Source organism: Squalius cephalus, assembly GCF_949319135.1.
Source record: "Squalius cephalus genome assembly, chromosome: 7".
Lineage (NCBI taxonomy): Eukaryota > Metazoa > Chordata > Actinopteri > Cypriniformes > Leuciscidae > Squalius > Squalius cephalus.
The window spans coordinates 28,529,067-28,554,639 of NC_137128.1; the positions used below are offsets into that span (position 1 = coordinate 28,529,067).

At 37.8% G+C, this 25,573-nt stretch overlaps 1 protein-coding gene across 2 annotated transcripts in view; it reads right to left on the bottom strand.

Moving 5' to 3' along the window:
• Nucleotides 1-1,786: 1,786 nt before the first annotated feature.
• The window catches only part of cdh6 (cadherin 6), a 29,570-nt gene continuing 5,783 nt past the window's right edge, over nucleotides 1,787-25,573 (bottom strand). The window contains exons 2-12 of one of the 2 annotated variants that reach the window (XM_079875476.1): nucleotides 18,544-18,880; nucleotides 15,956-16,250; nucleotides 15,254-15,373; nucleotides 13,731-13,904; nucleotides 12,849-13,036; nucleotides 12,411-12,661; nucleotides 10,659-10,795; nucleotides 10,281-10,411; nucleotides 8,198-8,315; nucleotides 5,658-5,909; nucleotides 1,787-3,781 (exon numbers count right to left, since the gene is read on the bottom strand). In XM_079875476.1, the coding sequence (XP_079731602.1) occupies nucleotides 3,276-3,781; nucleotides 5,658-5,909; nucleotides 8,198-8,315; nucleotides 10,281-10,411; nucleotides 10,659-10,795; nucleotides 12,411-12,661; nucleotides 12,849-13,036; nucleotides 13,731-13,904; nucleotides 15,254-15,373; nucleotides 15,956-16,250; nucleotides 18,544-18,756 (2,385 nt within the window). In that variant the 5' untranslated portion in view covers nucleotides 18,757-18,880 and the 3' untranslated portion in view covers nucleotides 1,787-3,275. Of the gene's footprint in view, nucleotides 3,782-5,657; nucleotides 5,910-6,179; nucleotides 8,316-10,280; nucleotides 10,412-10,658; nucleotides 10,796-12,410; nucleotides 12,662-12,848; nucleotides 13,037-13,730; nucleotides 13,905-15,253; nucleotides 15,374-15,955; nucleotides 16,251-18,543; nucleotides 18,881-25,573 lie in introns of those variants that run through there. The other variant, XM_079875477.1, reaches the window with a different exon arrangement.

The window sequence follows — 25,573 nt, forward strand, 5'->3', positions numbered from 1 at the left end:
ACATAACTTAATGTCAATGCATATCAGGTAAAAGCTGTTAGGTTTTGCTCAGGCTCCATTATACTAAAAAGCTGTGCCTTATGACTGAGCATGTATTAGGCTATACGTTAACGAATAGTTGACCCATTATTTACTCACCCTCATGTCATTCAAACCTGTAAGCTGTTGTTTCTTTTGAACATGGAACATATCATTTTCCCATAGATTCCCATAGAGTTGTTTCCCATACAACAACAGTCCGTAATGACCGCAGAGGGACAACAACAACAACAACAAATCAATATAAAAACAACACAGAACCATTATCACTGAATTTGAACTGAGATGTGGGTCAGCTGTTCATTTAAAGCTATATCATAGCTTCAGAAGGTTTGGAATAGCTTCTATGGATGAGTTTTATGGTGCCTTAAATGCAAATTAAATTTATAGAAAACCATACAAGAAATATTTTTTTCCCTCATCTTTTTTTATTGACTAAAGACAAACAACAGACAATATTTTTTGTGTTCAAATTTGTATTACTTTATATTATTATTAAATTATTTTATATTATTTTTATTTTATTAAAAAAATATTTTTTCCAAGAAATGCATACTGACCCTTCTAAATGAGTTTAGCGCACCTGAATCCTGGAGTGTTGCTTAAGCCCTTAATGGCCTTGTAGACACACAGAGACCAGATGAGACTTGTGTCTACGTACATATTTGCAGAGAGCGCTGGATGGCAGGGTGATTGAGTTAACATCGGCATTGTTTGAAATGTCACCATCTGCCTCACAACAGCTCATCCCCAATCAATTTAAAATGAATACTGTTTCCTCTCCCTCCAAATCCAGTAGCGAGCTTTGAGATCATTATAGATTGGCTTAATGAGCTGACGATCTTGGGCAGACACTGGAAATTTTCTGTTAACGATAATGACATTTGGCCTCTAAGAATCATGTAAAAGTCATGCCCATATATTGAGCATTAAAGATATACTAAAAATAAATCCTATCGTATAATACTAATATGTGACCCTGGATCACAAAACCAGTCACAAGTCACACGGGTATATTTGTGGCAATAGCCAACAATGCATTGGGTCAAAAAGATAGATTTTTCTTTTATGCCAAAAATCATTAGGATATTATGTAAAGATCATGTTCCATGAAGATATTTTGTAAATTTCCTACCGTAAATATATAAAACATTTATTTTTGTGAGTGAATGCAGCAAAATCGCGAACATAAACGGACAACTTTAAAGGCGATTTTCTTAATGTTTCGATTTTTTTGCACCCTCAGATTCCAGATTTTCAAATAGTTGAATCTTGGCCAAATATTGTCATATCCTAACAAACAATACATCAATGGAAAGCTTATTTATTCAGTATAAATAGATGTATAAATCTCAATAAATAAATAAAAGACCCATGTGACTGGTTTTGTGGTCCAGGGTCACATATATACTTGTATGATTCTCTCTCTCTCTCTCTCTCTCTCTCTCTCTCTCTCTCTCTCTCTCTCTCTCTCTCTCTCTCTCTCTCTCTCTCTCTCTCTCTCTCTCTCTCTCATATATATATATATATATATATATATATATATATATATATATATATATATATATATCATAAAAATACATTTATTTTAGGTTGATTGAACTTATCTTAGCTCACAAAATGGGCAGCAGACCAACTGTAATTTGCAAAATAAATAAATAAATACAAATTGCTTGTGATAAGTCAAAAGCTTAACGCAATGCATTTGTAAGTGTTTTCTGGGTGTGCAAAGAATTGCAAAGGTTTTCTGTAAAAGAGAACATTTATTTTAATGAAAGTTTGATTCCATTTGCACATCATCAAATGAACTGCAAGCAGCTCACATTTATAGTTGAACACGTTCAAAACACGGGAACAATAATAGCGAATGTACATATTTCAAGAATATTTAGTCATCATTGTGGTATATAAATATTTGGTACAAAATTTCACAAGATATAAAGTAAAGTAGTACATGGACATAATCTACTCTCCCAAACCACTGGTACAAAGCACTGTTCATTAAACCAAGTTTTTACAGCATGAGTAACCATCTTTTTCTTTTTTTTTTTTCTCTTTTTTACAGCATATCAATGACAAAGAATGGAAATTCTGCTTCTAAAACACAAATATTTACCAGCTCGAGCACTGTTCAGAGCTTACCCACCCCCTCCTAAGAGGTGAAGGCAATCTCAAGGCTCATTTTCTGGTTTGAAGAGAGGGCGCAATCATTGCGGAGTGATTTACTTTAAGATTTGACTCACACCTCAATACAACACTGTTGTGGTTAACATTCAGCCGAGGAATAAATCAGTTGAGCTTTTATTACTTCCCTGGCTATTCGTTTGCAGCATGTCATTAAGGGACCGTGTGGAAGTGTGTCTCTCACAAGAAGAAAGTCATACTAAGCAGTTCTGAGTTCAACTAAACGTTAGTCAGACTGCTAAAAGAAGAAAAACACATTTAGGTCCAATGACATAGCAGATAATTGTAAGCTTCTGGCATTTTTTTTCATGTGGATGATGAAAACCAGTGCCAACCATGAAACATCTTCTGACCCATTTTCTAGATGGGTTTCACACAACCAGTCTTGATTCCGGGTAACAGGACAACACATATTTTCTTGAGTGCGTAAGTAGATTAATAAAATTATGCAAATGGTTAATAGTAAGAGTTTGAAAATTCCTCCCAGTTATTTGACAACTCCTATGATGTTGAATTGTTTGATTCTAAGCCGCCCGCAACACATTGAGGTCTGATGGTGAATTCACAGGCCCGAGTTTGGCGGTGGTTTCATTACTTTCATAAAGTACTCGGCCTTGGCCTTTCAGTCAATGACCTGCTCAAGTTCACTTCAAGTGTTTCACAAGCTCACAGTCAACTGATAAACTGTTCTTTGCAGCAGTGTTTGAACAGCACCTCCGCATCAGATGCTTGGCTTTTCAGTGATGTTACAGATATGAAAAACTGTAGACATTTCCAGAAAAATCTGGGATTATGCAGAAAGATGTCACCGCAGATGATCTTTCTGATGAGAAGTCCGCAGACGGATACGTCCTCCTCACGGAGCGTTAAGTTCGTCTCCTCTTTTGAGAAAACGCACAGCCAATCACGACAGAGAAATCGGCTGCCTGATTGTAGGACAAAGAGAAGGATAAAAGGGCACTTTGTAAAAGAAATTAGGCTGCCTCATTCTGCCACTCCAGTCTTCATGTAGAAGCAGATCAGCAAATGAGTCTTGTTCCGCAGTCTGTCCATTAGGAGTCCCAGTCACTGTCCTCCCCGCCGTACATGTCTGCTAGCTTCCTGAAGCGTGGCCCCCACTCACTGAGGTAGTTATAGTCCTGCGCCCCCTCTGAGGACACGGACCCCAGTGAACTGAGCGAGTCGGCCACCGATCCGTTACCTTCGTACGCGTAGGTAGCCAACGAGTCATAAGGAGGAGCCGTGGGGTTGCCGTCATTTTCCTGCACGCGCTGGTTGATAAAGTCCATCACGTCTGTGTTCTCTCGGGACGGCACAATGGTCTTGCGGAGCGGCAGAGAGGGGTAGAGTGACTCGGAGGGCAGGATGTCCCGACGCATTTTGCTGTCCTCCATTGCTTCCGGATGCCGAAGCGCTCCGATGTCAAAGGCCTGCGTGTCCTCCTCGCCGCCACCCTCATCATTGTAGCTGACGACATTGTCCCTCACGTCCTCCTTGGAGATGATCAGGGGCTCTTTCTTCTTCTGACGTTTCAGGGCAGCAAACAGCACTACAATCACTACAGAACAAGAGAAAAAAAGGGTAAATATTAGTGATGCACCAGAATGAAAAAGATTGACTGCTATTATGTATACTCATAAATGTATAAAAGGTTTGTCAGTTAGATTTGTAAAAAATAAATTCATGCTATTATTCAGCAAGGATGCATTAAAATGATCAAAAGACAACATTGATAACAATAAGAAATGTTTCTTGAGCACCAAATCAGCATATTAGAATGATTTCTGAAGGATCATGTGACACTGAAGACTGGAGTAATGATGCTGAAAATTCAGCTTTGCAGTTTAGTTTCCTGTGGTTGAGTTTGGTTTCCTTGGTTTTTCATGGACTAATTATGATCTGCAAGTGTTCTCTATTTCATTGATTAGTTTGACTTAAACCTTAAACTTAAAAAAGTTCATTGTCCGTTCTCTGCAATATTATGTTGGTTGTTCAGTTCTACGTGTTTTTTGTACCCAGTATTCTGAAGTTTTATCTTGAGTTTGTTTTCAATAAACATTCACTGCTTGCAATTAAATCCAGCCTTTTATTTCATCACGTTTGCAACCAGCACTGACAACTTTTTAAAGATATTGAAATGCAAAATATTTTATTTAAATAGTAATAATATTTCACCATATTAATGTTATTACTGTATTTTTTATTAAAAATACAATTAAGCATTGGTGAGTGTTAGATATATAGAATTACACCAACTTCCTTTTGGTGTGGCTTTACAATAAGACATACTGTCTTCAACAAATTTTCAATATATTTATTTCTACATTTCTACCAGATCCGATTTATATATATATAAATATATATATATATAAATCGTATCTGGTAGAAATGTGGTCATAAATAAATTAGGCTTAATTATATATTGTGCTTTGTTCACAAAAACTCTTACTCTGTAGCTATAACCACCTACAGAAAGCAGATGGTCAAACAAAATGTCATTTAAAAATGTGTACATTGTGTAAACTTCCCTTTGATCTTTGCAGCAGGTATTCATCAAATGATGTAGAAGAGCATTATAAACAGCCATATTTCCAGATGTGCTGTGTAGTAATGTATGCTTTCGGCATTTTGAAGAGGTGATTCAGATAGCATGTGGTAATTAACCGCACTATCAGTGGGAGCAATTCATTTTTCAGTAAACCCCCCCTTAGTACCATTTGGTTGCTTTTATCAGTGATCTTTCACTGCAATGGAGTAGGAAGAGTATCATACATGATGCATTACCCTGTGGGTGACACCTACTGTAGGAGTCAGGTCATCAATATCTACTGCACACAGTTCACAGGTGAGAACTACGAGTAGCTGATGTTAACAGATAGCAAAACTCTATTAAGCAAGCTTTTCTATAGCAATTCAAATGCACTGTCAAAAAATGACAGTAAATTGATCAATTACACATGCATATTAGTTATATGACAAGTGTTTCAATTAAAATTAAGTCTAGAACTCAAATGTGATATTCCATTTTTTGTTGAATTAAAACAAGACTGGATTCATTTTCATTTCATTTAAATGTAGCCCTTGTTATTCAGTTTCCTGATTAAATAACCAACAAGTTTTATCAGTTCAGCCATCTGAGCATGTCAGAAACTGTTTCCTTTATTTTCTTTTTTCCCCTAATTGCTAATTATTTTACATGCAGATCAGGCGTACACACTTCAAACCACTGGAATTGTAATTAATCAAATGGCAGCGCAGACAAAAGTGCTAACTGACAGGAAGACAGGTGGGAAAATGAACTGAAAAGTCTCGCTAACAAAGGGCTTGAAAGATGAACAGTCAGATGAATTCACAGATGGAGGAAGCGGGCATCAGACAGATGGACGTATGAGAAGTGATCTGATTGTCAAAGGAGAGAACTGAAGGCTACTTACAGAGCAGGATGAGGATGCAGAGCAGGATGGCCACCAGCGCCCCTGTGCTGAGCCCTGCAGAGCTGGTCAGAGCCTCTGCATTGCACATTTCCATGTTGCCATCTCGGTCACACGTGCACACCCGAACTGTGAGCGTGCCCGTGCTTGTCTGCATGGGAAAGGTTCCATCGGAGATCACCACCGCCACTAGATGGGTGCTCTTGTGCATTCGGCCAAATCCGGCGCGTCGTGTAAAGATTCCAGCTGTGTTATCTGTGGAGAGTTGAGCGCTTAGCTTATTAACCCTTAAACGCATACCTCTGGTCTTTTTCGACCCGGGACGTAATTCACTACCCTCCCCCTCATTCATTTTTTTAAGTTAGACATCCACCTTCTTAGTATTCCTCAATCGATTCATTATAATCAATGTAACAATAGTTATTTTTTTCTTATAAAATAATGTCTGTTTTCTAATTCATTTTTGTAAAAAGTGTATCTTTGTGTATCAATTGAATCTCTGATGACCCAATAAGTGCAATTCACCTTTTTTCCTCAAGGTGGCAATGTCTGATACACAGTGATGACGTGATGTTTCACTCATAATTACCGAAGACATAAAACAAAAGAATACACAAATATAATCAGCAAAACTTTAAATGGCTTATTCATTTATTTCAGAGCAAGTTCTGTATGCAATCAAGTAGTGTCACTGTCACTTGATGGTGGATCTGGTGGGGAAGCTGTCAGTTTTGAAGACGTTGAAAATGATCGTTTTGAGAATATGGTTGAGATCGCAAATATGAGCCAGAAGCTGAATGTACTGGGGATATGAGCTTTGACAATGACAGTGATGATAGTAAAAAGCATCTGCTCAAATCGAACCCTTCCAAATTAAAAGGTAACGAAACATGCTTTAATTTACTTTTTTTGCAATTGTTTATCAGGAGAGTTTTATACTATTGCAGCAGTTAAAGATCACAAGACATGAATATGTATTAATTATTGGAGAAACATTTATGCATGTAAGGGTTAAAGTGCCCCTATTATGCTTTTTCAGATATTACCTTCTTATGCAGCGTGTAATAATGTAGCTGTTTGTGAATGTAAAAGGTCTGCAAAATTTTAAAGATCAAAGTGTGCGATAAATAAAGTTGTCTCTCAAAAAAAATCCAAAAAACTGAACTGCTCAAACGAGTCGTCAGTTGCCGTTCCAGTCTTACTTCCGTAACTTACATACGCAACAATGTAACACATTTGCATAATGCCCACCTAAGTTCTTCATTGGCTGCACGCGAACAACATCTACTTTGACCCACCCTCAAAAACTGTATCAGTGGTTAAAAACTGAATCAGTGGTTAAAATTACCACAGTGATACAACACCAGTATAACCTTTTGACGATTGCTTCTCAAATCTCTGAGTGGTCTAAATGGGATTTACAAAACGCTTATCCATTAGAGATGGGATAGTACCCACTTTATTTGGACCAACTTGCTCCTCAGAATCACAGCCATAAGTATGATTAATTATTGATGGATATATTTTCTCCCGGGTGTTTAAAATACGTAGTTTTGTGTTTTATATTGTGTAGGTCTCCAGCTAACCGGCTAACTTGCGTTATTACTGTCTTACTGAAATAGTTCTGCTAATCAGCTGTGGGCCACTATTACCTAAAATTGTGTCCATTAATGCCGATTGTCTGTTGTTCTCACTACTTAGAGTAATGATAAAGGATGGAGCAAGATCTTTTTTACAAACTTTAGTGCTCATCTAATGTATGCACCGTTATTATTGATACAGTTAATGATACAGTTCCCACGTGTGCACCGCATTAAATATACACATCGGTTTGTTGATTGACATACACTTGTTAATGCTGATGCGAATGGTGAGGAATTACATTTGCAACATCTCATAATGTGCATCAAAATTGAGTAGCTTATCACTGAGAAACATCTTGCTCAAGTCGTCCTTGTGATGGAGGTTCGGGTTGAATAACTAGTTCTTCCAGTGCTTCATAATTGAACTTGAATCGACGGAAGCCTTCGGAGTTGAAATTCAGTTATAGTAATGGGCTTTTTGTTTAAGACACATGCTGTGAGCAGTAGACCGATCACAACAGACTGGGCCATCTGGCCAATCAGAGCAGAGTAGGCTCTCGGGAAAGGAGGGTTTAGAGAGACTGAATCTTCGAACGAGTCGTTTGAGAATCTTTGAAAAATGTGGTGATGTGCAATGTATATTATGAGAAAATAAAAGTGTATTTTGACCTTTTATGCATATAAACTTGATGTAGGGGACCTCTAAAACAAAATTAAGGACCTTTAAAATAGCATAATAGGGGCACTTTAAGGAATGAGGCAACTGTCCTCTCTGCAGACCACAACAGGCCTAGAAAGACCTAAAGTTATGTCTACAGCAAAACAACATGGCTCAGTTTAAACAGCTAGATGTGAAAAGGCCATGTGTCCTAAAGATTTCTCCTGTTTGATTGGGCTGTGTTGTCATGAAGAGAGACAGTGAGCTAGTTAGAGGGCCAGACGATGTGAGAGGGCACCCACCTCCATTATCTCGGACTGAGAAGTTTGCTCGCACTGAGCTCTCTGGTGCCAAGGAGAACAAGAAGCGATGTCCACCGACCGGGTCATCTAGATCCACTGCACTTATTGTCTGGATTTTCTGTGGGAAAGAAGCAAATGATGAAAATCACATATTTACCAAAATTCATAGGACATGCGTTACAAATTGTGTTTGGTTTGTTTTTTAGAAAGTCCACATTATAAATGTATTTTATCAATTATATTTGAGATTAAAATCATATTAGTTTCTATCATCACTGTTATTTATATAACAAATTTGGTTTAAGAAGATGTTGTCATTTTTGTCAACATCTAATATCAAAACCTGGCATTTTCTAAAGAAGTATTTGTGTTTTTTCTTCATTTCTCACACTCAAATAATGATATGCATAGAGCAAACAAAAAAGCTCTTTTTATTCTATTCTCTTTTTCTCAAATGCATCAAGCAAAAATAAATAAATACAAATAATAAATTACATGAATAAGTTACATGATGATATGTTTTTATTAAATGTAGCAAAAAAAAAAAAAGAATATCCTTTTTAATTTAAATCTTTTCTTCTTTTCTTTTTTATCAAACAAAACATGCATTCTTTAATATATATATATATATATATATATATATATATATATACACACACACACATACACAGTATATACAATATTATTATAAAACAATTTTATCCTGTTAGTTTTATTGTAGTCTGAATTTAGATAACATTAGCAATGGCTAACTTTTGCTCCATATCACTATCCTGTTAAGCCTCCTGTTAATTATCTTGACATTATGTAAATGGTGTGAAGTCATAATTAATAACATGTAATTGCATGAGCTTGACAGGCACATATTCATGTAAGTAACTACTTTTTTTTATTTTTTATTTAAGTTACAGAGCTGGAAAGGTACTGCATAACATGAATGACCTATTCACAATGTCATCTTTCAGACCTTACAAGTGTTTACATGTAAACACTATAATCATGTTTACAGCAAGGAAAGATGTTGGCTCAGTGATAGAGGCACATGGTTATCTTTAGTTGTCACCAAGGGCAATTTTAGTTTAAATGCATCTCTCAAGGGTGCACTGGCAACACGCTGTGACAAAAATGTAATCATCCATTGTGTGCTTCATGATTTTTTTCTCTACCAGGCTTACGCACTGGCCAGATTTCTTGCTTGCGTGTTGCTGGCTGGCTTCCCTTTCCTCTGGGCTTTACTTCAGTCTGTTAGAATATAACTGCTGAATCAAAATCCCAGCCTTATCTCACACTGCCGTCGCTGAAAAATAGCTAATAAACACAATACTAATTAATGATTGTTTGGTTTAATCTTACAAGTAACAGAATTGCCTCAGTCTCTTTTACCTAAATGTAATTAAATTGAATTATTACAATTATTATAACATTTTTATAGATGTAGTTGATAGTATATGCACTTTATCTTAAAAAAAAAAAGTGAAATAATTTGGGGGAAATAGGGGGAAAATGCAAGACGTCTATAGTATTTTATGTAATTTTGCTTCTCAAGTAAAATAAGAAAGATTTTTTGATATTTTTACAGGAAAAAGACCAAAAAACTTTTGAATTATGCATGTATTTATCTATAGTCTTGGTTCTTTTTGTATCCAAAAACTAAACCATGGCAAACACCAGGTTGAACAATTCTGCCAGGCGCTGAGGTGGGCGGGTCAGTGAGGTGGGTGATGACGGACAACGAGGGATACAAGAAGAGTCAGGAAATGGAGGAGAGGTGGACAGTTATTATGAAGTGCCTGTGATATGTGACAGCCCCTGTCATCCACCATGACACATAATCTCATCAAGCCTGACAGAAAAAGGCTCTGCCGACTAATCCATGAAGGAGAAATACTCATCACTGATCTCTATCTCGCTCTGGAGGTGTGAGTTCTGTAGAGGTCACACACTGTTTAACAGACGCCCCTGCTTTAAATCAACACATCCATCCACTGACCGAACAGGAGAAGTGAACTTATTCCTCCTTATCTTACATCGAAATTGACAATGTGGCAGATAAATGGGAAACGTATACTAAAATGCTCTTTACCTGTCCGACTTTGGCGTTTTCACAGACGAAGGTCTCGTAGAAGGATGCCAGCATAGGGGGGTTATCGTTGACATCCAGGATGCGGATGTACACAGGCACTCGGCTGGTCTGCTCTGGGTTGTCTAAGTGTCCTTAAAAAGATGTGGCAGATGATGGTTGACTACTTGAGATGATAGAAGCTCACATTATTGGAGCCACGGAAGGAAACTGGATTTCTAATTTAAAAAAGTAAACTAATATATTTAGTCAATATAAGCTGTCATGGTAAATGAAAATGCGGAACTCTTACTGGAGAAATTTAATGCTGGATGACTTGAACTTAACAACCTAAATTCATTCCAAATGAACTGCGGCTGTGAGCTGCGTGGAGTTACTTACTGAACTCGGTTGCGATCACTGAAATGTTGTGCCAAGCGAATTCCTCTCGGTCCAGAGGCCTCTGCAGGAATATAGATCCATTCCCAGCATAGACACCAAAAACCCGGTCCACATCTGTGTGCCGATCAATTGAATACCTGCAAGTCAAACCATTCAGCTCAATTGTCACCAGTTCCAATGTGTTTGCGACAGTGTTCTTTTCAAAATAGTGTAGAGCAGTTCAACTATGATGTGACCTGTGACAAATCGGTTTGGCTCAATTATGCTCAGAGAAAATTGAGTGTGAAAATCATTAAAAATTCAGGGAAAAATGCAAGACTGTCAGTGTTGTCATAATCATCGTTTTGTAGGGAAGAATAATAAGATCCCCACTCCTCCCATACTTGTCCCTTTCATTCTCATATGTAGCGTTGGGGAAAGTCCAATTCATCCTAGTGAGTATCAGTAATTGAAACTATTTGATTTGAGTCCCTGTGCAAAAATCCTTGGTGGCATTTTAGGTCTTCTTTATTTTATTTCAACAAAAATATTTAGTTAAATATAACTAAATATAGATTTTAGTTGTAATTAGTTTAAACTGATCAGTTTAAGTAAAAATCTTTCAGCCTAGTTGAGTTTCCACTGTCATAGAAAACCTGGAAATGCCAAGGAATTTTTAAATGGTGTTTTCCAGGCCTGGAAAGTCATCAAAAATCATTACAAAAGTATTCAAAATAAAAAGTCATAGAAATCTCTATAGTGACAGTAAAACTTAATTGACGTTTGTTGAAAAAAACCCTCATTGTTTTGTGCCAGAAAAATAGAAATGATAAAGGATATCATCGGATAGTTACTGTATACATTTCAAAAGATATTGCACCATCTTTTTCTGTAGTGAGCTCTTTTTGTTAGTATCTTGTAAAGTAAACTACTTTTTCAAAAGGGTGCATTTACTAGTTTTACTACTTTAAATTCTAATTTAGCCTGTAACTTGGCAAAACAGCTTCCCCAACACTGGTTTACAAAACCGTTAAGACAACTGAACCTTCAGAGCAGAAGACACTTGAGGACGCTTGATGCACACCACAGCTATAACTGCATGAAATCCCAGTGCCCTGAGCCCACACATGCCCAGTTCCCATTTGTTCTTCTTTCACCAGAAGATCACAATATTGCCCTTTCAAATGTAATCAATCAGTGGGATTGTTCAATTTCCTAATTAGCCTCCTGATGTTCAGAGCGACAGTGTTGCCCGTGCTTCAGATGTCCCTGATAATTACCAGCCCTGAAGTCCTGTTCTCTGCTGCAGAGGGCTTTTTAATTGCGCTTCCATTCTGCGTTCTTATTTACTGTGTTCTCCGGAGGGAAAAACATCCATTTATTGTCCTCCTGAGCCTTCTGCATCAGATTTATCATTAGGGCGCTTTGGACAGTGATAATATCCTCATTTATTCTCATAATCGTAGTTTATTACAATTATCTCATAAAAATGCTGCGACTGAAGGACCTCTTGAATTAAATGTGAATTTAATAAACATGCTCCGAGGAAGCAGTCCATCTAAACTCATAATGCTATAGCTTCAGACAGATTATTCAGGGTTTTGCAGATATCAAAAGGTCAAGGGAAGAAACAGGCAGGGGTTTAAGAGGCTTGCAAGCTACTGTCAGGCTATTGTGTGTTGGGCAATGTGCATTTAAAGAGATTTACGGTGATCTTGTAAATCTAGATGATGAAAACAATGTGATGGGATGATATTAATGCAAAGCCCTTACTTGACCGGACTGCGGCGTATGTCAGGATCCATGGCACTGACCGATCCTATCACTGTGCCCACAGCCGCGTCCTCTTTCACCTCCAAAATATAGCTGATTTTCTCAAATTGTGGGGGCTCATCCACATCCTCAATGCTGACCCTGACAGTTGCCATGTCCTTAGCGTCCAGGCTCAGAAAGTGTGGGTCTGGATGTGTGTTTTGGACCTTGATCTGAAGCAAGTATGATTTCTTCTTCTCATAGTCCAGAGGCTGCAACGGAGACACATTCACAGGAATAAACAGCCCACTCCGAGTTTAATTTTCATCCCCCATTCCCATTTTATTCACAAACCATCAAGTGTAACTCTTTTCATTTAAAAAAAAACAAGCTTCTTAAACTTGCATGAGTGAAAATTCTGTTTTCAAACTCAAAGCACGAAAGAAAGTTTCTTTGTACCTTCTTTACGCTAAGTATGCCTTCTTGGGTGTTCCTGTCAGTGCTGATGTCGAACACATCCAGACCGTCTCCACCAACAACGGTGTAGTCCATCTCTGCATTTCTGCCGACGTCAGCATCCACAGCCTCGATCCTGCCAACTGATGATCCTACGCTGGTGAGCTCTGGAACGCTGAACTGATATATACCTGGGGAACATAATGTTAATGTCAGGGTTTGTGCTTGAATCTGTGAATTCTCTTGAGAGAGGATCTGCACTGTATAGTGCAACAAGATACCATTTACTTGTTCAAGAGAACATAAAAGAAGAGTTTGGAGGAACAAACCTCATTTGACCATTTGCATTTGTAAATCTACATATCCGATCCCTGTATCTAACACTGTAGCCAATTAAAGTGCTTTTTAAAGCTTTTTCACCTACTCTTGGTGTTCTCTTTACTGTAAAAAATGGCGAACGCGACCGATATTGTGCTGCCCGCAGAAAATCCGCTTTGTGCTGATAGCCTGCATTCCTCTAATTAACATGACAGAAATTCCAAGCATTTTCTATTTGCATGCAGGCTAAAAGAATAGATTATTTTAAGAGAAACACAAAAGAGTACGTGAACTGAGCCCACTCTGTCCATTTAATCAGGATTAACACACAGACCTCACGCAGTTGGTAAAGCTTTACCAATAACCGGTTTCCTTCCCACAATGACAAAAAATATTTTTTTTGTCTTTGTTTTGTTTTTTAAATTTGTGTATTGTATTTGTTGTTTACTCCAAATATAAGACTCATGCAAGTGAAAAGAATTATTGGAATTATGTCTTGTGCAAACATCAATTTGTTGATATTTACGAATTTACATAATATTTGCTATCTATTAAATGCATGCTTACTCTGTGTGAAATGAGGGGGGTTGTCGTTGACATCGGTGAGGCTGATGTTTACTGTGGTGATGCCTGTTAAGCCCCCCTTCTGGCCGGCCATGTCTTTGGCTTCGATCACCACCTGGTAGTGCTCCCTCTGCTCTCTGTCCATATCGGAAGGTCCCAAAGCTGTCCGGATTATACCTGAGGGAAAGATGACTTAGTTTGTTAACATCCAATCCAGCCCAGTTCCTTACTCTAGGAGATGGACGACACCAGACCGCAGTTGCAGCTGAGTCTTTGTTGTGTTTGAACAGTGCAGAACTAATTGCGTACATGCACTGAGACTGACATTTTGCCGCAGAGATTATTACGGGCAGCAGCTGCTGATTGAGAGATCGCTGCAGGTTCTGAAGAAACAAGACCTTGGATTATTAAAACTGGTGTTTTACAAGCTAAACCAATTTGGTGACAAGCTATTTCAGAGTAAGACACTGTTGGATTTGCTTGACAGTGTTGGACCAGTAATTTTTTTTGCAATAATTATTTTAGATTCACAGCAAGAATTCTAAAATAATACAAGACATAATGTGCAAGTTGAATTGAATTGTTCAATTGAAATTGAAATAAATAAACTAATTAAAAAAGAATTAAACAGCAAGTAATCATAATTCAGTGTTAATCAGGCATAAACATACATTGTTATTATTTTTATCATAGTCCTGATCATTTTTTTTTATCATATATATATATGTATATATATATATATATATATATATATATATATATATATATATATATATATATATATATATATATATATATATATATAAATTTTTTTATTGTCTTCATAATCTTTAATCAATGTAACAACTTTTCCTCTGATGTCAGTTAGGAAATTCAAGCTACTGGATAATGTTAACCAATAGCCAAATAGCTTTAATGGGATTGATTAGCAAACTTACTTTCTGATATGTAACGCCCACTTTTCATGACCCAATTAATTTTGTGTTGGATAAAATCAAGTCTCATCCTACATTCTTTCTTATTGAACATCCTGTTACATCACATTACAGAAGTAAAATGGCTTGCAAACAGTGATTCACGTTGACTTTGAACATAAGTATGCCTGATGTCCCGGTTAGATCCAAAAAAGGCAAAAGACAAATCCAGTAATTCACGTAAAGAAGAATCCAAGCCCTGCTGCTTCTTTGAATGGCACAAATGTTCTCAGATTAACCCCCAACTCTAATGAATATCCCTTTTTTTCAGTCTTAGGATTTCATGTGCTCATGGACATCATCGTTCGTGTCCCATCTGGGCTAAAGCATATCAGTGTTAAGCTGGACACTAATCTGCCATGGGAGCTTTTGTGTTTCTATTTCTCTTTTGTTTAAACAAAGACCTCTGCGGGAAATGTTCCAGGGCACACATTAGCAATGATTAAACTCGCTGGGCGAATTTGCCCGGCTAAATTGCTTGAACGACAGAGCTGCAGTGCAAACCTATTTTGCCATTTCTGTCTATTATATAACAGTTCAACATGGACTGACCTGTGTTTGGCTCTACGGAGAAGTACGGATGACCCTGGCTGATGCTGTAGGCTAGCTTTGCACTGTAGCCAAACATTTCATCGTCTGCATCCTGGGCGGTAACTTGAGTGACAAAGGTGCCTGAAAAACAAGAAATTAGAGTTCACCTATAGTCATTATGTACTTGCTCTCATGATGTTTGTTATGACTTTCGTTCTTCAGTGAAAAGCATAAAGGAGGAAATGACTAAGGAATTGAATTTCTGAATGATTCATTCACGAATCTGGCTGTTTTGGTTCTCAAGTTCAACTTACTGATTCAGTGATCCAGTTTCAGCAGTTAATAGTTATCCAGGGGAAGATTATCAGTGAATAAAGACTAAAATGACTAAATTTGGATCCTTTTTTAAAGCTTGAAAGCTCTATAAACCATTTATTAAACTGCATGGAAAATAGTGACCTGCACATTCTTCAAAATATCTCATTGTGTTATCCCAGTGTTCACAGAAGAAAGAAACTCATACAGATTTGGAACCAGATGCAGGAGAGTACATAATAAGAATCAAAAAGTGAAAGACTTCCTTAAAGTAATAATTTAAGTTACAATTGTTTTATATTGCTATACTAAGCAATAGATTGTTTTGTAATATTTCTACAATATTGATATACTTCATATGCACCCACAAGACTTTCAGTGGTTGTTTTTGAAGCTGCCGAATCTTACCAATGTGTGACCTCTCAGGTACGGACGCTGTATAAACCTCCTTGTCAAACTTGGGCTCATTGTCATTGATGTCGTGTAGTTTCACAATAAACTCGGTCTCTGGCTCCAGTGGGACGCCGGTCTTCTTGTTGACAGCCTGAGCTCGGAGCGAGTAGAGAGGTTTCTCCTCTCTGTCCAGGCTCCTGGTAGCATGCAGATCTCCTGAGTTGGCATCTATCACAAAGATCGTCCCCGCACCTTCACCTGAGAGAACGTACATCACTGTGCCGTCTCCTTTATCCATATCTGAGTGAAGCTGTTGAGAGGAAGCAATTCAAGCATTTCATCAGCACCTCCGCTCATTCTGCCGTTGATATGGCTCATGAATATGTATTGCATTCGATATCCTGAATGTATTCAATGTCCGTTGATTTTGAAGGAATAAAACAATAACGAAATACTACAGGGGGAATGTAGCAATAGACAGGTACTCCATGGCAAATATGTGAAAATGAGTCCTTGTGGAATTGAATTCTGATGGCATATCAGATGAAAGTACAGCACCCTGAATATGCAATCAAGCTGAATGCCTGTCTATTATGAACAGTGACACTGCTGCATGGTATATGTTGGTGCAACCACTTTGTCAGATATTTATGAGGTAATCAAACTTTTTTACTTCTCGTCTCTATGTGTGTATAAAGCAGTTTTGAATTTGTGTTATTCACTATTGTTACACAAAATGATTAAACTGAGTGATAGGAACATCTCATTTTAGAGCTGAAGGTGGGATGTGATTAGCTTTGACAATTACATCTGATAGAGGAGTGAGAGAATGATTTGACACTTCTTTCCACTTGAATAAGCCGCTTTGTTACAGTAAAATAGGGTAGTAAAATACAAAAGACCATTCAAACACAATGGCTCTTATGCTCTACATGATTTTCCCTCTGAACATTATAGAAATGGCTGCTTCTACTCCACACTGACTGCTACATGATCCAGGCACATAATGTCCATAACAACAAAGAGAGCTTTGTGAATTATGCGCGTGCAATATCTCACATGAATAATCCACTGGTTGGTGATCCTTTGCAAGGCTTTCGAGTCTCTGAACCAGTGGTTCTCAGACTTTTCAGGCCAAGTACCACCAGATCAAATCAGAACATCCAAGAACCACTGAGTGAATTCACTATAAAGTTTATATTTAGATTCCACTATTCCTGTAAAGACCATTATCAGTTCCTTGACTGGCCTCATGCAGAACAGCCTCTACAAACACACAGCACACCATAACATGTTATTGCACTTGTTAATATACATATTTTACAATCAAATTCAAACTAATAAATATTCAATATTGTATAGCATACACTTCTGTTTAGAGGTTTGGGGTTGGTAAGAAGTCTCATGAGTCATGAGTTCACCAAAATTTTTAATAAAACATACAGTAAAAACAGTAATAGTGAAATATAATTACAGTTTAAAATAACGGAATTTTCAGCAGTCATTACTTTAGTCTTCAGTTCCACAAGATCCTTTGAAAACAGCTTTATATTTTTGTGGAAACATGATACCATTTTTTCAGGAGTAGAACAAACTGCATTACTTTGAAATATAAATCTTTTGTAAAATGTCTTTACTGTCACTTTTGATCAATTTAATCTGTACTTGCTGAGCAAAGGAAGTATATAAGAATCTTACTAACCTCAAACCTTTGAATGATAGTGTATATTTAGGGATGCACAATATATCGGTACAACTGTATGTTTTTTTTTTTGTTTTTTGCCAATTATTTTATGTAATTGTATATATTAATTTCCCCTATTTTTACATTGAGATTACATTTACATCATCTAATCTTTAATAAATCTAATAATTTAATAACACTGTTAAATGTAATCTTATACATTTTTCATATTGTACATTATAAAGCGTAAAATTGATTTTAGCTTTAAATCTTTTAATTTTTATTTATTTAGATATGGTAGTACAGAGCTTTAATATGGGCTATTTATCAGTTTTCAGCCATAAAATGAAAACTACGATCCACTTATTAGTATCTTCAGATTTTTAACACTGGTGTGATATTTCATATAAATTTGAAACACTGTCACAATAATATGAAGTGTCTTGCGCCTTCATGTTCTGTTTGCAATAAATGATTTTTTAAAGGAACTTTTTAATGGATTAACAGGTTCATCTAACAACCTTATTTAGTGTAAATCCTGAGGTGTGCCGCCTACCACCTGATGGCCAAAGTTTGAGATCTTCTGCAATAAGAAACAGTAGCATACTGTTATACTTTATTTTAATATTTGATCCTCTACAGCTCTGAGCTTCAGATGCTGAGGTACTCAGATGAAGTGTGAGGTACCAGGGAGGTCAGATTTCACCCAGCTCCTTATCTCAAATCCAGCAGGCTCTATGCTGGAGATCCCTACATATGACTTGGCCACAGTTTTGATCATTCTCTGTTTATTAACCTCAGAAGCCAAAATTAGAAGGAGCGATGAAACCAAATCTATCTCTGCAATCGACTCTATCAACATTACTCCAGCATTGCTCAGACCACATTTATACTCTGAAATAGAAACATGATCTCTTACCTTGCCAATATATTGGTGATCCGTTCCTGTGTATTCCTCTTGCAGAAAAAACTGTCTCCACATCCATCCTCTCTTTGAACGTCTGAGCAACTCTTTGTCTTGCGGTCCTTCAATTTCTTTGGTTTTCCTTCGAACCGGCCCTCTTGAAAGGGCAACTGCATTCACAGTTTTGTGTGCACATGCCCACAGAAGAAGTACAATCCAAGTCCTCATCTTTCCGGCTCTTAGGGTGTCTTACAGGGGGATAATGATCCTATCTGCCAAAGTTACAGAGCTCTGCAGTGCAGGCGGCAGCCACCCTCATAGTCCTTCCTGCTGCCAGCGAGCCACACAGTACCTGCAATAAGAGATAGAAACTAATTGAAAAACAATCAGTTATTGGGCAAAGTCTCAGAGTGTTATCCTAGGGCTGCTGGGAATGCTTCCCTTCCTAATTAAAGGCAACTTCAGCTCCTGTATCATATGACAGCCATCCCCTTATTAAATATATCTTTGAAACATTCTCCATAAGATACCAGTTCCACTGCAAGTCTTGTAGCCGATGCTCTGATATCTATATAATTGGCGTCCCACATTCACAAAGTATAAAAGCAGAGGCCATTCGAAGGGCTGCAGCCATCATGATAAAAGGCAGAAAGGCTTTTTTCCCCACCTAGCCATTAACCCCCCACTTTTAAAATACTGCAAAGCAGGCCAATGGGCGAGATCTCACAAATCTGTAATCAATGAATCAATACGCATGCTCTCTAAATGCCCTGCTTTAAAGATCTAACCACTCACAGCGCTATTAATTCAGAGTTTCTTTGAAAAAACAACAACAACCAATGTGTGTTGGGTTTTATCAGCATGCATGGTCACAATAGCCTGCTGGCTCTGAACTGACCTGCTGGAATGACAGTCTGATAGACAAAAGCTTCCTGCCACCACATAATAATCAGCAATCAGCACGTTTCCTGTTTCCACATCAATCTGAGGCTTTGTCTGCGACTGAACGCATGCCCTCGCTCCCTCTCGCACTTTATCAAGCAGATTGCAAATGTGATTGCGCAAAGTGGTGAAGGGGAGACGTGGGCCTCTCAATGAATCGCATTTAAGTACCTCTGCTTTTTTGATTTACAATATTGCTTGCGACATTGGCGCACCTCTCTCCGTCAGTGTAAAAATGCATCAGGTCAACATCACCCTTCATCCAGGAAGAGCGACGGCTGAGGGCCAGCGATTCAGATGGAAATGCACAATTGCGATGCCGAATTGACTTTCATAGTTCCGTGTATGACTTAAATGGTGCAGCTATTCCCCTAATAACATTTTCCATTAGCTCCATTATGTTCTGCTTTATGAATTGGCCTAATTGAATTAGGTAACAATAGATAGCACAGGATATTGATTTACTGTCAAAGTCAATGAGCTAGAAATTATTATGGGGGCTCTACGTATGTATAAACATACTGTATGTGTGTGCATGATTCTATGTGTGCATTTCAGTACAAACAGGGAAGCAAAATGGGAGATGTGGGCCCTGTTATGTCCAACAATTGTAGTTTACGGATGCTGCTCTTTAATGAATTTCAGCCACCCAAAACTCCTGGGCAAAGAGAACGGGCTCCTGGAGCACATTAGTCAAACTCAGGCAGCCATTTTGCTCAGCTCTGTGACCTGGCAAATCCCTTGACACAGTCCTGCCGGGGGAACTCAGCTGGATCTAAAGCGGTTTTGTTACATGGTGTGTCAGACTGAACAGACACAGTTTCCAGCACAAAATGTCTGCTCGTTCATTTACAAGTCCATCCTGCTGGGAGGGAGATGGATAGTGAAGGATGAAAATTCCCCTGCTGTCTTTAAATATAAGCACAAACCTAAGACAACTCAATGGGACACTATGGTTTCACATAGTGTCTCGCACAGCACTTCATTTTACAGCCTCACCAATGTGTCATTTGATACATGCTGATCCACATCACTACATACTCTTTATATCAGTCTTATACTGTGAAAGTCATGATTGAGTTCCTAAAAAAAAAGAATACACGCAAAAATGAAAAAATCTGTCATCATCGTTCCAAACCAAGGTCATAATCGTAAACTAAAAAAAGAAGACAAAATAACATTACTGGGAAAACTTAATAAAATATATTTTCATGACTCTAAACCTAACTAAAATAAAATAAAAATTATAATGTCTAAATAATATTTTATATAAAATAATCATTTTTAATTATAATTATAAATATACAATTTTTTTTTTTTTTGCACCATATCCTTAAACCCGCCATTGCCATTATGTAAAAGTGTCACTAGAGGGTGATAATACATATGCCTATTAACCTCATCCTGTAAGATTTTTTTTATTTATTTAAATGTAATAAGATCTTTGCTTGATTTGTTTGCATTGGAGCTACTTCCAATTTCCAATTTAAAATTAAAAAAGGGGTAAAATGTTAGTGTTTTATGTTTTTTATGATTTTAATGGATTTAGAAAACTTTATGTTGGTTGCCCCTGGTTATTTTATCATTATTATTATTATTAATATTACATGACTATCAAAGCCCAAATAAAATGATAATATATTATTTTGGTAAACTAACAATTAACTTAAAGCTGTAGTGTGCAATGTTTGTGTCACTAGCATCACTAAATCGAACTGCAAAAATAATAAGTTTATCCAAACACTCCCCCTGTCAGCGATTGGTCGCAAACCAAATAGTCCCGCCCCAAACTCACCCTATTGGTTAAGACAATGTTGCAGTGTCAAATTGGTGTGGAATCTCAAACAACCAGATGCTACCAGTTCAACTTCACACTTTTCTGAGAAATCAGCCCACATGGAATAAATGACACACATCACCTTTAAACTGACTCCGTTACACTAGCATGTTTACATTTTTCATGTTTCAATTAATGCAACGATAAAGTAATTAACTCTCAGGGTGCCTGCCATAAACTGCGCCACGGTTGTCTGCTATCCAAAACACAGACAAAACAAATTAACCTCAACGGCACCTCACTCGCGTCTGCCTGAACGTAATCTGCTTTTGTTTTCAGATCAGACAATTTACCATGCAGTCTGACCTTGAGACATCACATGTCCTATTTGTATTCTATTTTTTTTATTTTTTATATATATATTTCTCTCAAAGACACAGTACCCTCAGAGGCCCTTTGGGAACGCGAGCGAAGTGGGGGCTGACAGGTGAGGGTCTGAGGGAGGAAGAGGAAGACCGGCGACACCTGTGGAGGACGCGGGGAGTCGGTCAGGCGGCAGGAAGTGCCAGAGAGAAAGAAAGAGAGAGAGAGAGAGAGAGGCGGGGGCCCTCGCACGGCCCTCGCTGAAAGCTCTGCCACGCTGCAGACAGCCACAGCAGCCCTGATAAGTCCCACAGGGGCAATTAGGAGTGAGAGAAGGAGAATGTCAGCCACGGGCAGCGAGAAGGGAGGCGACAGGTAACAATTCTTGCTGCAGGAACACAGACCAGCAGAGCAGAGAGAAACAGAGCTAGCTAATGCCACACACTGTCTCCAGGCTCTCTATTAAAATGAATAAGTCACCGGACCACCAGCCATTAACTAGAAGGACTAGACGTCACGTTTTTTAAATAGGTCATTCTTGTTTGCGTAGCCAAGGTACATGATATAGCGTCTCATGATAGCGATAGCATAAATGTTTGATTTCTCTGAGCTGTGCGAATCTGTTATTTATTTTTATTTTTTTGTGGCCTCTGCAAAGAAATTCTCACGTACCTTCTGGCTACATCACATCTTAGTGAAAACACCAAGAGAAAACTCTCTAGCTAGTACTCATCTCTCTCGAGCAAATGGTAGGAGACATGTGCCATGTTTGATTGTGGTTCTCTTCCTACCACTGAGCTACAGTGCATGAGAGGCAAAGTCGAGATCAGGTGAACACAAATTCAGTCAGGGTGGCACACTTAAACAGATTCGAGCTCCTCTTCGGTCCGCTTGGTGCACTTGCCTGCCAAGCAGCGTATCCGTGTCATTCCCCAGGGCATAGCGGGTAATCAATATATATTGATTTGTCTGTTTGGGGGGAAAGGGCTGTCTAGACAGCTGGGTTTTCGAATGCTAAGGTATCACTTATCCTGCAACACTCTAGCTCGGCTGTAAGCGATGATTGATTTATTCATTTTAGACATACGTTTTTTTCCCATATCTGACCTACCCTACATTTGCCAGGGCTATTTATACACATCACTTGAGGTTTAAATGTAATAACACGTTTACCTGATGGCAAAAAGGCTAAGATGTGAAATAAATCAGTGATAGTAAGAAGATAAATATATACTGTGGGACTGGAGTATCAAACAACAGCACACAATCAACTGATATACTGTTTTTATGATCGATACTGATGGATTTTTTAATGTATCCAAACTAAATTTGGAAATAGCCTATTGTATTTCTGCTATTTGATGCAAATGAACTAAAATTACAACATATGCATTATTATTTTTATTATAATAATTATTATGATAAAAATATAACTCATATGATTTTGCCAATAATTATAACAATAATATTTTATATTTTATTATTATCATCACTTTTTTATTTTCATTTTCATTTGCAATAAGAATAATTATTTTTATAATAATAAAAATATAATACATAGTATTTAGCTATAATAATAAAAAAATATTATTATTTGTATCACTGTTTTTATTTCAATTTTTATTTGCAATAATAATAATAATAATAAAATATATTATTTAGCTATAACAATACAAAAATAATAATGATACAAATTATTGTTATTATCATAATGAAAAAACTGAAATGTCATATTTTTGCTGTAATATTACTACTACTACTACTAATAATAATACATGAAATTACATTACCTATTGTTGGGTTCTATTCTTTGGAGACTTGCCAAACAAACCCAATGTTAAAAAACCCCTGTAGTCAACATATTTAAAGGTTTTTTTTCCTTAAAAAAAAAATCTTCATACCTTAAAATATTGTGCATGTTTGAATATAACTCTACACCCTTGCCTCATTTAGTATGCGTGTTTCTATGAATATGCAAATTAGCCAGGCCTCCACTCATGCCAGCTCAGACATCCACTCGTTGACGATCACACGCTGATGTGATTGGTTACAAGGTAGTTTGTGACGTCAGAAACACCAGCGATTTCAAAACGCGTTTTTGAGACTGTCTTTAGATCACTGCAGTTTTAAAGAGAAAATACTCAGCATTGGTGTTGACTTATGCATTTGCACATGGTTTGTCTTAAAGCATTTTAAAACACCACATTAACAGCTTGATTTTCACCACAGGGGGAATTTAAAGAACCCCCTAACATATTCATAAAAAGTATGAAATGTATGAATATCGTCCTAAACCGATTATCTCTAGTCTACACACACATAAAAGAAGTCACTTGATATAACAGCATATTGTAACATACTCCCGGCATGTGACTAGATTGTTGGAAGTGCTTAACCAACAGGGCTACCACACCATAGACTTAATCCTCAAGTCTCGACCCTACAAGACACAAGCGTCCCCCGAGCCTCCACCATAATCTCCCTGGAAACATGTGCACCCTAATCTGAACAGTAGGAGATAATGGATTCATATGTTGGAGGTCTTTTTTTGCTCAATGGGATGGCCATGTGCACACCAACACAATTAGTGTCAGGGAGCGCTGCCCGTACCAGATGGGTCCTCTTAATTACGTAACGAGAGAGGCCATAATGTGATCTGGAAGCAATGTTGTGCCACTGACTTAGAATCTGCTTTTCCTGGTCGGCCATAAAGACGGTTAAAGCGTGTGTTTTTGCTGCACAAATTGCCTGGAGCAGACCGTCCTGTGTGCTGAATTAAAGCAATTTAGCCAAACCTGCTAAAATCGAATGCACCTAAAATCCCCATTTAGCCGCATAACATTCATTTGCTCACGAGAGCGTCGCGTGATAGACTGCAGCTTGTCCTTCCTTTGTCAATTCGTGCAGACTGTTCAAATAGATTGCACAAAACACCTGTTGACCTTTGTGTCAGTGTGGCCCTGGCGTTTACAGTGGAGCTGGAAAGGTTTCCCTGTAATCCCATAACAGCATAGTGGGGTGTTTGTTTAGGGTTCCCCTCATAAGGCAAAGGAGAAGCCGTGGGAACAGCAGTTTTACGGCGTGTGTAACGAACTCCGCGGGAGCCTACGAGACAGAAGCCTCCCTTCAGCATTGTGATTCAGCCCTGGAATGCAGCTCCCATTGCAATGCAAATGTATCCGCGTCTGGTTGTTTTGTGCGTGCGCGTTTACATGCGTGCTTGTTTACTTGTCACTTCCATGACTGACAAATACGCAGATCACAAACATGGTGCTAATGGAGTTTTTGCAGAGGCTGTCAAAGTCAAACAGACTCTTTCTCGGATCATAGTTTATATTTATTGTGTGTTCTACCCTGAAGGCCCTTTTACAACTTGACAATGCCATTAACTCATCCTCAGACTCACAACATCTTGTAAGTGTGGCACCTTTACCTCGGTAAACACAAGAGACTTGTGTTTCAGACAGAATGAGACGTGGTTGTTTAACCCCCAGACTGTGTTTCAATTTATGGCTATGATTTTCATGAAGGTATCTAAATGGAACCGTTCCTGACTAGGTCGTAATTCATTGTGTTGTTTTATGCCTTTTACTCTTGCTTTGAGGAAAGAAGTTTCAAAGACAGGATTTTTACAATCAAGGTAACAATGCTTCCATTTCAAAAGGTCACAAGAAGTCATCGTGATTGCAATCACAACATACTCTGACATTTGATTCTGCATCTTTGTTGATATAGTTCAGGCCCCACACGACAAGGAAAGAAAAAAATATATATCAACAGAAATAATCAATAATGACATTTATTGACATTAACAAACGCAACAATACAATTGAAAATCTCAATGCTCTGTGACCACAAATAAATGAACCCAGTGATTGGCAACTGGAAAACTCTTTGAATTAAAAGCCACCATATATGCCGACGGCAAGCAGAGAGCAAAGGTTAAAGGCTGTTGATTAAACT